Source organism: Humulus lupulus, chromosome 5 (assembly GCF_963169125.1).
Source record: "Humulus lupulus chromosome 5, drHumLupu1.1, whole genome shotgun sequence".
Classification (NCBI taxonomy): domain Eukaryota; kingdom Viridiplantae; phylum Streptophyta; class Magnoliopsida; order Rosales; family Cannabaceae; genus Humulus; species Humulus lupulus.
Window position 1 is genome coordinate 17,336,256 of NC_084797.1, and position 12,116 is coordinate 17,348,371.

The window sequence follows — 12,116 nt, forward strand, 5'->3', positions numbered from 1 at the left end:
ACTAATATACATATACCATAATATTAAAATATTTAGAATAAAATAATAATTTGTTAAATGTCGTATTTAATAATTTGTGATATTAATAAAAAGATTGAACTATTTTACTACAAAACTAAAAATATGAATATTTACTTGCTTTCACGCATCATTAAGAGTCTTTTTGTGAGTCTTTATGTGCCTTGCTTTTGGAGCCAGATTAGGGACTGCTCATCACATTTGGGCTTAAAGCCCATTAAAGCACATCGATGTTTAGCTCCATTACGTGGCTTTCTGTTCGCCTTACACGACACCGTTTTACTACTTTTGTCCCCAACTTTTCTTCCTCTCCTTATTATCACTGTAGGTTCCTTCCTCCGTTTTTCGCAGAGAAACAAAAAGAAAAATGGCGAAAAATCTTAGCCGTGTCTTTTCATCAATCTCGAATCTATCGACCCCAAAATTGACTTCCTCCTTCGCTAGATCCGATCCTCTAAACCCAGCGATTCGACTCATCTCCTCCTCAGCTCAACAACCTCGAGAAAGCGTCAACAAGGAGCGGAAAGAGAGCTCGAAGAAAGATCTGGAATTCGAGAAGAATGAAGAGGATAAAGATGGTGAAGACGATGATGGTGATGAGCTCGACCTGAACGAGGAAACCGGTGAGATCGGTGGGCCTAAAGGACCCGAGCCCACCCGCTACGGAGACTGGGAAAAAAATGGTCGGTGCTATGATTTTTGACACTTTTTCTATGTTGCAAAAAGTATAAATTTTACTTTTGTTCTAAGTAATAATTAAAAACGAAATATCATAAAAATGACGATTATGTTTATATGATCATCATTTTATTTTTTTAGTGTACTTGATCACATTTTAATATGATTACTTTGCAATTGTTTTTTTTTAATGGAAGTTGTTAGAGATAAATTTTTTATCAAAGTAAATTTGACAAAGCTCTTTTATATAAGAAGAAATTCAATTGAAAAGATGAATGTGCCAATTGCCATATATATTGATATAAGTTTATATCCTTTGAATTCTGCCAGTCGCGATTCTTCATTATGCTATTCTAATCTAAACGATTAATTACAATTTAAAAATCATCCTATTTGCGGTGGACAATTACAGTAGTAATTGAATCACATTTATAATTTATACATGAAAATGCAATCTCAGACTCAAATTTCAGCTTTCTGTAAAAGTAAGTTAATAAGGCATAACCAAAAGTTTTAGGGTACACCACCGGTGATGGTGGGGGCAGAGGGTGACCTACAAAGCTTTCTTTCTTTCGGACATTTAGGGATTGATTAGTGATTATATTTAGTGATGCAAATTGATAAGAATTAATTATTAGTGGTGTTATAAATGAGCTAATCTTAAATTAATGGATCACAAATAGTCCTCATTTATTATTATTATTATTTTATTTCAAGTGTTTTTTGCATTATGTGATTCTTGCTTGTAATTTGTAACGTAAATGTCCTTTCTATTTTTGTTGATTTGTTTGTATTTTTTTCCAATTTGATTTTTTTTTTATTTAACCTATAGGCCCAAATGCACACTTAACGATCCTTAGACCCCCAAAAGCCTATAGGCTTTGCTATCTCATAGCCAACAAATGCACACTTAATGACTCTTGGACCCAACTTAGTCATTTTAAGCTCCGTGCTCTTGCAATAAGCAAAACACTAAATCTTTAAGATAGCCTAAGTTAGACTTCGTACTTCTCCATAACTCATATGGAGATACATTATTCTTTTTTATATAAATTTGATTTAATATATGACACGCAGCAAGTAAAGCTTCACCCTACAAATTATAACACAAGTTAGCATGTAAAAGCATGAAGTTAATTGTAACGTCCTACTAATCTAGGACCGTTACACCGTATGTTAAAAATAATGCTTAACTTGTTAAGCGAGTCATTTGGACTTAAAAATATAGTTAATGTTAAACGACAATTTATGTATTAAAAAATTTGTCAATAAGTCAAACTTTTCATTAAAAAAGATTTGAATAATTAAAAGGATCCCAAAGGCTTTAATTCAAAACACATGTTTACAAAATTACAGAACCAGCCTACCTAAGTTGCAAAACTGAGCTAATAACCCCTGCTCCTCATAAGTATTTCGACTGTGCCAACTGAGTAGGTTGATTATGTACACACCACCCATACAACTCTCCAACTTATGACTGGTTTAGCTTTCCTTTATCCTTACCTGCACCATAAAGCAACCGTGAGCTTAGGCTCAATAAAAAAACTATCATGTCATTTAAAATTCACAATAAGAATAACAATAGACATATAATTCATGTCAATTCAACATTCATTCATACAACTTGTGCTGAGCCAATGGGTTCATAAAGTGCCCCCCATGGAAGGATCGAGATTAAGATAATAAACTTAAATATTTCGCAGTAAAATAAAGTTATTTAGATTAATTACTGCTAGTACAGTCTACTAGTATTATGAATACATTTGCCTTAGATCCATGTTACTAATGTAGTAAGATACTTTAGTAGATGTACTTTGCATGCTGAGAGTATGTAGAAGTGGACCATATGTGATTTGTTAATACTTATTTAAACACCGTTTTATAGTATTAATCAAACACACCAAACGATGATCATGTACATGATGATCTTAATCCTGAGGTTACTTTGAACTCCTATATATGTCATCTAATCCTTTTATTCATGCGTTAAGGTTTGTCAGAATGATCAGGCCAAGAACAATTGTTTTGGGGACTCAATGATGTATATGGTTCGGGACATAGTTTAATAGATATGGAATTTATACATTTTTATAGATTGAATAATGGTTCCCTATTGAGTTGAAATTTGGAATTGAAAAGGTTATGAGCGCTCACGTTGTGACACAACCTTCACTAGTAAAGTCAATGGTACTCTAGGAACAAGATATAGCTAAAAGGGTCAAACAATAATTTTATTCCCTTTTAATTATGAACCATTAATAGATGATTAACGTTGTATGTAATGATTATATCAACGGACACTTTATTCTCAATAAAATTCAGTAAATATATGTCTATAATTATCTAGAGTTCAATTTCATATTTTTAGTAGAGTAATCATGAGATTAATAAATATGATTATTTAATCAAAGAGCTTTGATTAATAATGTAATATTTATTGGAGCTTGATATTATAGGTCCATAGGTCCCCTGGGTGGCTCTATCAGCACCATATCAAGGTAAGAGTTGATACAAGAGTATAATTATAATTTGAGAATTTGAGAAGAATTTTATTCTTCGGACTAAGTATGCAATTATATAATAATTGAGGTTAAATAATTAATTTAGAATTAATTATTAATTTTCGAAAATATATTTATTAATTTAAATATATAAAATTTTGAATTTCATATATATATATATAAATAAATAAATAAATTTTTGAAATAAATTATTTTATTTGACTGAGAGAAAATAAAATTAGTAAGTCAAAAATAATTTTTGATTTATTGAATTTTAAAATATGATGATAATGGTGATCATAAATTTGAATTTAGAATTTAGAATTTAAAATTTGAAATATAGTTGTCATATTTTCCTTAAAAAGATTAACACCTTGTTTTGTGGGAGATTAATTTTAATTAAATAATTAAATAAAAGAAAAATACAAAATCTTTGAAAATGGAATAGCGGTACACGCATGGCACAGTCCTTGTACTGATATTGTATCAGCATAGTTTTTATTTTATTTATTTAATTAATTAATAATTTGAAAATAGTTTTTTCAAATGTGGTAAGTTAGACATTTACCTAAAATCAAATCATATCATCATTATTATATTATTTGAAATAATAAGGTAATATAAATCTCTCTCTCTATATATATATATGATATAGAAGAAGAAGAGAAAAACATAACAACAAACATCAGATACAATAATATACAATTTAGAATAGTTCTCAGAGGTTTTTGTTAGACAAAAACTCTCTCTATTTCTTCTTCTTTATTCTAGTCATTCTCAGGTCATAATCCAAATTCTCATGTGTTGAGAAATACTTGTGATTCCTAAAATACAAACTCATGTTTTCTATGTGCCCACACACATTTTGAGGTGTAGAGAACACTCCGGAAGATCGTGGTTTGAGTGCTCAAAGCTTTGGAAAAAAAGATCGATAAAAATACGAAAAGACTCAATGACACTTGATAGGCTTCAAGATGTAAAAATTTATGTTCTTGTTTTTTTTTTGTGTTTATATATTATATGTATACATATTTGTTACATGATTAATAGTATTGTATGATAATGTTTCTGGATTGTTTTCTTGGTCATATAAATTGTTTATATGAATATTGAAAATTTTTGTATGTTGTTGTTCTGTTGTTTCATAATAAGAATAAAACAACAACGGGCCCACCATGCCAATTTTTCGCTACGTGCTCTGATTGGTTTTTCCAACAGTAAAGTCATAATTTTTTCCAGATAAGAGGGCCAATGCCCAACGCATGGTGTAAGTGACTATTTCCTTACCTTATGTCCTATGCAAATTAGCGAAGCAACCCTGAGTATGATCCCTTTCACATGAGCCTTGCAGAAAACCCTAGTCAGAACACCAATGGTACATTTATCAGAGATAATTCAGATAATAGGCTCCAAGACCAAGCCTTAGCTCTTGGGACCTCGGATTCCACTAAACAGGAACGAGATCGTCCACTGAGCCTCCAAAGATAACTCCCCAAAACCCTAAATAAAATGCACCCTAAACTGCATTTGCGTCGCGACGTACCCTTGCATCGCCGCAACTCTAAAACAAACCGAGAAGCCCTTATGTAAAACTCGTGCATTTTGAGTCGCAGTGCTTCCCCTAAAGGGTCGCGATGCTCCAACAATCAGAGAGCTTCCCTATCATTTTCCCCATTTAGGGCCACGATGCCTCGTCTAAAGAGTCGCAGCGCCACGGCGGTTCGAGGCAAACCCACCCTCAAAGAAACTCAAGCGGGCAGCGACGCTCGACCTAAGCGCTGCGACGCTACCACTAGAAAACCCACAACTACGATTTTCCCTTGCATTAGCCAACACCAAAATCAACCCAAAATAGATTTCTCAATAGATTCTTAACCACAAAACACTTCATACTCACCAACAAACCCAATCCCAAGCTCCAAAGTTCCCAAAGCTTAACAAAATACACTAAATCCCACACATTAAAAATTTGAGTTCAAAGTTTAGAAACTTACCCAAATCTGAAAATTATGAATTTCAAGCTCAATTCCAAGCTTAGAACAACCACCAAATCATGTTTCTATCAACACTAGCAGCTCCAAAGTCCCTAAAAGCTTCAAACCAACATAATTTAGCTTAACCTCAGCTTAACCAAGAACACCACAATTTGAGAAGAAAAACAGAACAAATGGGTTCTTACCTCATCTGAATTTTGAAACCTTTAGATTGGGTATGATGGTGCTGCTCCTAATCCTTCCAAATACCCCAAATTCCCAAGAAATTCCTCAAATCCCAGCCAAGACTAGCTTGTGTTCTTGGAAGAGTCTTTGAAAATGACCAAAAGTGAGTAAGTGTTGACCCAAGATTTGGCCAACTGACACGGAGTCAGAATATGCTTGATATGAATGAATATAATGAGAAGAACGTAATGACAAAAGTAAATGAGACACAGTGTTTTATAGTGGTTCGGCCCCAAGATCTGGTAACGACCTACGTCCACTTAGAATGATATTGATCTAAGAATCAGAAGGGTGATCAAAGAACTAGGGTTCAATGAGTTTCACTAACCTCTGAAGAACAATACAATATTACTAGGAGAATTACTCTAGTCTCAAATGATTAAAAAGAAAAAGTCCCTTCCTTGAGCTATCTCCTGCTATTTATAGGTTCAAGGGGGATTAAAAAATATTGTTACATATATTCTTTCCCGAATAATCGGATATTCAGGAGAATGTGTGAGATAAATTCGGGATTCACAAAGATCTTCCCATGAATGTTGTTTTGTATGCGGAACTATCGACCAGCCTGGTCGCAGGTAAGACTGGGCCACTAACTGCTTCTAATGCGTCTTTTGGTCGATACTCTAACAGAACGTTTCCAGGTGTCAGCCACGTGTCCAGGGATCACTTGCCACGTCATCAATGCTAATTTTTTGGATAACATTTGCCCCCCAAGTTTATTTATCACGAGCAGTAAAATAAACTTTTGGACGAACGACTCTTCAGTAACCCCGTCTTACGTGTCAGAACCCTTCGTGTGTTCTTGGAAAAAGTAACCCACTTCTTTCTAATCACGTCCTTTCGGTTCCCCAGAAATGATTTCGACAGCCATCCCGCTTCCCCATATTTTGAAAAAGGGAAACTAATGATTACACTTTTTAATGCCAGAGACAAACTTATATAAGACCTTCGAAGCCTTCCTTTTCTTTTTACGCACGCCACTGTCTTTGCAAGAAACCCTAAAAACCAGAGTTTTAAACTTCTCCGGAGACCGCTCTCCTACATTTCCAAGACTCAGACTGAGAGTTCCTTGATCTCCGAAGACCTTTCTTCCATCTCCACGATCATTTTCTTGGTAAGTTTTCGAATTCCCATGCTTCAGATTTTCGTGGCGCATGTTTCTGTATGTAGACCGTTTGAGATTATCTGTTTCTGGTTTGAGATGCTTGTGAATAGGATGTTTTGTAGGCAAAAAGAGTTACGAGTTAGTTTGATTAGTCAGGATCATATGTTTAGGACGTAAGATCGAAGTAAAGATTCGATCTATAGGCTAGTTGGAAAATAGGTTTTTCCTGCCCTACGGGGAGTTGAAAAAGCTTTCTTGAAAAACTTTTTGCTTTCACCCTTTAATCCGTCTTTCAAACTGTTCGTATGGAACACTTTAGCTTCTTGTTAGAATGTTGTTGTATAAAATCTTGGCTTTTTATACTCGTCCAGCGTTATTCTAAAAAGCTAATGAAAATTCTCTATCCTCACCTCCCCATTCTTCTGTTTGCAGACATTGATGCCAGATTTGTGGGGAGGTGAGCGGCCCATTGACGACGACCTTCTCGCCCAGCTGCTCGAGGGTGAAGAACAACCGGCCGACTGGGTTCACGAGATTCCCTTCTCACGGTCCTCTACTAGACCCCGTCCTTTTCCTCAAATGGCCCGTTCAAAATCAGTAGGCAAGAAAAGACCTGAACCTGAAAACAACCCAAACCATCCTACCCAGCCTGATCCGCAGGCTAGGGCTCCCTTGACCAGTGGTCGAGAAAATCCTATCCCTGACCCTAATATCCAAACTAGGGCCTGCCCTCGGCATTAGAATCTGCCTGATGTCGAGTTTTATACTGCTCCGACCAGTTCAGTGACCATGCGGATGGTTGCTAACTACTTCAGGAAATACCCTCTCACAGGGGTTTCCATTATACGTCCTGCCGTAGACCAGAGGGCTAACCTCCCCGGAGGTGTAAACAGCGCCTGGTCTCGGTATCACATTGAGGCGGGAGCTTACCTCCCTCTTCATCCTTTTTATGAGGGGGTGGCCAATTATTTCGGTGTCGTCCCCTTCCAAATAACTCCAAACGGATATAGAATGCTGGCCGCACTCTATATCCTGTATAAACTTAAGAAATGGCCAGAACCCTCGCCTCATGAGGTCAACTATCTTTTTGACCTTAAATCTAACTCGCAACAACACGGAACAGGTTTTTTCCACTTCTGTCACCAGGAGACCAACCAGACGTTCCTAAGTGATACCACACACATCTCGAACGTGGGACAGTACAGTAAGGAGTACTTCCTTACACTGAACATAACCAGCAATAACCTGGCCTTCTCTCGAGGAGGTAAGTGCTTGTATTTGACTGGTCGATACTTTTAATCAAGTTGTTCTCTTTCATTTTTCTCAGTACTGAAATCTATCTTTCAGGCCCATGGTTACGTCCGACCCCAACACCATGGTGTTGAGGTCCAATACTTTGGCCAGGATGACTGACGCAACAAAAAGTGTCAAGATCCTGGTCACTGATGAAAACCTGAGGCGGTCTGGCCTCCTGGCTCCTCGCCATGAAACAAGAGGGTCCGTGGTAGGCGATGCCACTGCCGAGGGGGTTCCCGAGCAGCAACCTCCTGCATCCCCTCCTCGGAGGAGGCCAACGGGGGTTACTATCAGGGAGCCCACGGGCAATTCTCCCGCAGAAAGGCCTTCTCCTCCCCAAGGCAAAGGGAAACAAAAGGCCAAAGAGCCAGTTGTGGACTTGGGGGAGTCTTCTGATGAGAACGGTAACACTATTTTACTTTTGAACAATTTGCCAATTCCCTGTCACTTGTTTGACGGGGAAGTAAACTTTACATATACTCCTAAATTAGGGCCAGAATTCTTCATGCCAGATAGTGAGTGTATGACTAATAGAGTCAATAGTATAGCGACCAGTAGTTGTAGCTCGGGTATTCACTTTGTTACCTCTTTTCTGTGTATAAAGAATTTTCATTTGCCTCTTGTCTTATCACCTGCTTGTGTTTACTTGTATGCAGACATGGCCACTCCAACATCTTTGACATGTACCAGGCCGAGGAGGAAGAGGAAGTTCCCCAACTTCGGCGAAAGTCGTCAAGGAGGCACACCGGCGAGACCAGCCAGGGGCCCACCAAAAAGAGTCGAACCAAAGATCCTCCAAGGGAGGCACCCACTGGGCAAACTTCCGCCCATCCTCCGACTCCTACGGAGAAACAGACTCCTTCGGCCACGCCAAAACCTCCGGCTGCGCCTACCGGAGAGCAAATTACTCGGGAAGAAGCTCTCGGGGCCAAAATCTTGAGCTGCACTCTGCGATCAGCCAAGGATCGCCTTGTACACATCGGTAAGAACGACCGTGTCAAGGATGCAATGGTCAAAGCAGAAAATATGTCGGTTGACCTGATCCTGAACAGGACCCTGAATGAGATTTCCAGTGTAAGTACTCCCTTGTCTCTCAAGCCTTAGTCCTTTATTTTATTGCAATAGGCTTTAACTTTTTCCTTTGTTCACAGGCCTTACTGTCTGCTACCACTGCTCGCACCCGTGCCCAAGCCTCTATCGACCAGGCTCGGGCAAAGGCCATTGAGAGGTATCAGGTGAAGGCAGCCGAAGAGCTTTCGGCTGCAGAGGCTAGGCACGCCAAGGAGTTGGAGGCGATGGCTCGAGAGAGGGACGCTGCGGTGACAAAGCTGTCAGAGGCTGAAGCTGCAATAAAGTCGAGGCAGCAGTATCGAGATTCCAGCGTAACCCATCTTCGTGAAATCAAAAGGTTGGAAGAGATGCACAAGTCCAAGGACGAGGCCATTGCTACTCTCGAAGGCAAAGTAAAGCAGCTGGAACTTGACAACTCCAAAAATCTGGAGAGGTATAAGAGGACGACGCTCCGATGTTTCTACAACTTCTGGAAACACAATCAGGGTGCCGAATTCAGCTATCTTTCTGAAGATGTTAGGACTGCTAAGCTGGCGCGCTGTGCTGCCCAACTGGCCGAAGAGGAGGCAAGAGCGAGGATCCCTGATTCCCCAAGCCAGGCTGTCGTAGAAGAAGAAGTTGCTGCTGAGGATGCTATTATCCAGGATGCCTGTGAGGACCCTCCGGCCCCAAATGCCTCTTGAACTTTTTCATTTATTTTTTCTTTCCTTTTGATCACACGACCCACAGGTCGTGATGTAAAGACAATATTTTTGCTTTAAACTTTGCTGCACGGGCAGTAAATCTTTTTTCTTTTACTTGAACAATTACATCCAAGCAATGATGCTTGCGGTGTAAAAGATTGTATGATGCTATAATATTTTTATTTATTATAACACTTGTCCGTATGACTGAACTTAGCATAGTACTTTGGTATGATTTAACAAAATATAAATTTTGAAAAATACTTTAAGTACCCTAGCATGCTTTCACTCATTTTGTTCATGTGTTTACATACCTCATGGTACGCTTTGCTATCGATGTGCCTTATATGCCCCCCAAGTGATCGAGGAGCTTTAGGTCCTTGGTCACTTGCCTTGACCATGACCTGTTCGAACATTCCTGTTCGTGTACAAAAATGATACTTGTAATACAGCAAAACAACACACGTAATGAACAAATACTTGTAAATGTAAATTCACAAAGGTTGGCAAGAATGACTGGCTGCGCACAGTCCTTTATAATCTCGTATTATTAAAAATGGACTAAACATATCTTTACGAGTGATTCTGAAATAGAATCTTACATATACGAGCGATTAGCCATACAGTGTGGCTAACCCTCTTTGCTAAACTTGTAAAAAGAAAAATTAATACAAGCCAGTCCTTTAAAAAGGACTGTTTACTGATAATACTTGCGCAGGTGTTCTCCATTCCAATAGCGTGGAACGAGATCTCCGTTTAAGCGTGCAAGTTTGTAGGTGCCCGGATGAAGGACTTCTTCAACTTGGTAAGGTCCTTCCCAATTAGGTCCGAGCACTCCAGCAGTAGGGTCGCGGGTATTTAAGAAAACTCGTCGTAGCACCAAGTCTCCGATGTTGAATTTTCTTTCTTTAACTTTGGAGTTAAAGTACCAGGCGACTTTTTGTTGGTATGCTGCAACTCGGAGTTGAGATTTCTCTCGTATCTCATCGATTGAGTCTAGGGACTCCATCATTAGCTGGCTGTTCTGGTCCTGGTCGTAAGTCAAACGCTGATGTAAGGGGGGATCTAACTCGACAGGTAACATAGCTTCATATCCATAGGCTAAGGAAAACGAGGTATGTCCTGTCGCTGTTCGGTGGGACGTTCTATACGACCAAAGGACTTCAGGCAACTGCTCTGACCACGCTCCTTTGGCTTCCTCAAGTCTTTTCTTCAGGGTGTCTTTAAGAGTCTTATTTACGGCTTTGACCTGCCCATTCACTTGGGGGTGTGCGACTGAAGAAAAGCTTTTAATGACTCCATGTCTTTCGCAGAAATCGGTGAATAAGTCGCTGTCAAACTGGGTCCCATTGTCTGAAACTATCTTCTGGGGCAAACCATATTGACAGACAATGTTCTTGATAACAAAATCGAGAACTTTCTTGGTCGTGATGGTAGCGAGTGGTTCAGCTTCGGCCCATTTGGTGAAGTAATCGACTGCCACGACTACGTATTTTACACCGCCTTTCCCTGTAGGTAGGGATCCGATCAAATCTATCCCCCATACTACAAAAGGCCACGGACTTTGCATCTGCTTCAATTCGTTTGGAGCCACTCGTGGAATTTTGGAGAACCTTTGACATTTATCGCACCTTCGTACAAACTCCATCGAATCCTCGTTCATAGTTGGCTAGAAGTAGCCTTGCCTTAGAATCTTTTTTGCCAAACTCTGCCCCCCAACATGATCCCCGCAGAAGCCTTCATGGACCTCTTTCATGAGTTCCTTAGCTTTTTCTGGTGTAACGCACCTGAGTAGTGGCATTGAATATCCTCTTCGGTACATAATGCCATCGACCAGTATGTACCTAGTAGCTCATCTTTGTAGAGTTCTGGCTTTGTTCCTATCTGTTGGCAGCGTACCATTTGTCAGATACTCCAAGTAAGGTGCCATCCATGTATCCTCCATTCGAATCTCCATACTGGACTCAGCTGCTTTTATGCTTGGTTTACTCAGTCTTTCTACGGGCACAATGTTCAAAGTGTCAGCATCCTTCGCGCTTGCGAGTTTGGCTAAGGCATCCGCGTTTGAATTCTGATCCCGTGGGATTTGCTGGAGGGTGTACTTCGTGAACTGGGCTAGCAAGTCTTTTGTCTTATTTAAGTATGCCACCATTTTCAAGCCTCGCGCTTGGTATTCTCCCAGGACCTGATTCACCACCAGTTGTGAATCACTGTAGATATCAAGCGTCTTTATGCTCATATCCTTTGCCATTCTCAATCCAGCGAGGAGTGCCTCGTATTCCGCTTCATTATTTGATGTGGTAAAGTCGAACCTGATGGCGTAGTGAAATCGATGCCCTTCCGGCGTTATCAATATCACTCCCGCTCCAGCGTGGGATTCGTTGGATGAGCCATTCGTGAATAGCTTCCACGAAGGAGCTTTGTCTTGAGGCTCGGGCGCTTCAGGCTGTTTGCGCTGCTCGCTTTCTGGGAGTTCAGTGAACTCTGCAATAAAGTCAGCCAAGACTTGTCCTTTGATTGCTGCTCGCAGTGAATAAGTTATATC

At 39.5% G+C, this 12,116-nt stretch overlaps 1 protein-coding gene across 1 annotated transcript; it reads left to right on the forward strand.

Annotated features, from left to right (window-relative positions):
- The first annotated feature begins 325 nt into the window (after nucleotides 1–325).
- On the forward strand, nucleotides 326–887 carry LOC133834553 (uncharacterized). The gene has a single exon (XM_062264204.1). It carries the CDS (start codon nucleotides 386–388, stop codon nucleotides 719–721), a length of 336 nt encoding a protein of 111 aa, XP_062120188.1. The 5' UTR covers nucleotides 326–385; the 3' UTR covers nucleotides 722–887.
- Nucleotides 888–12,116: the final 11,229 nt, after the last annotated feature.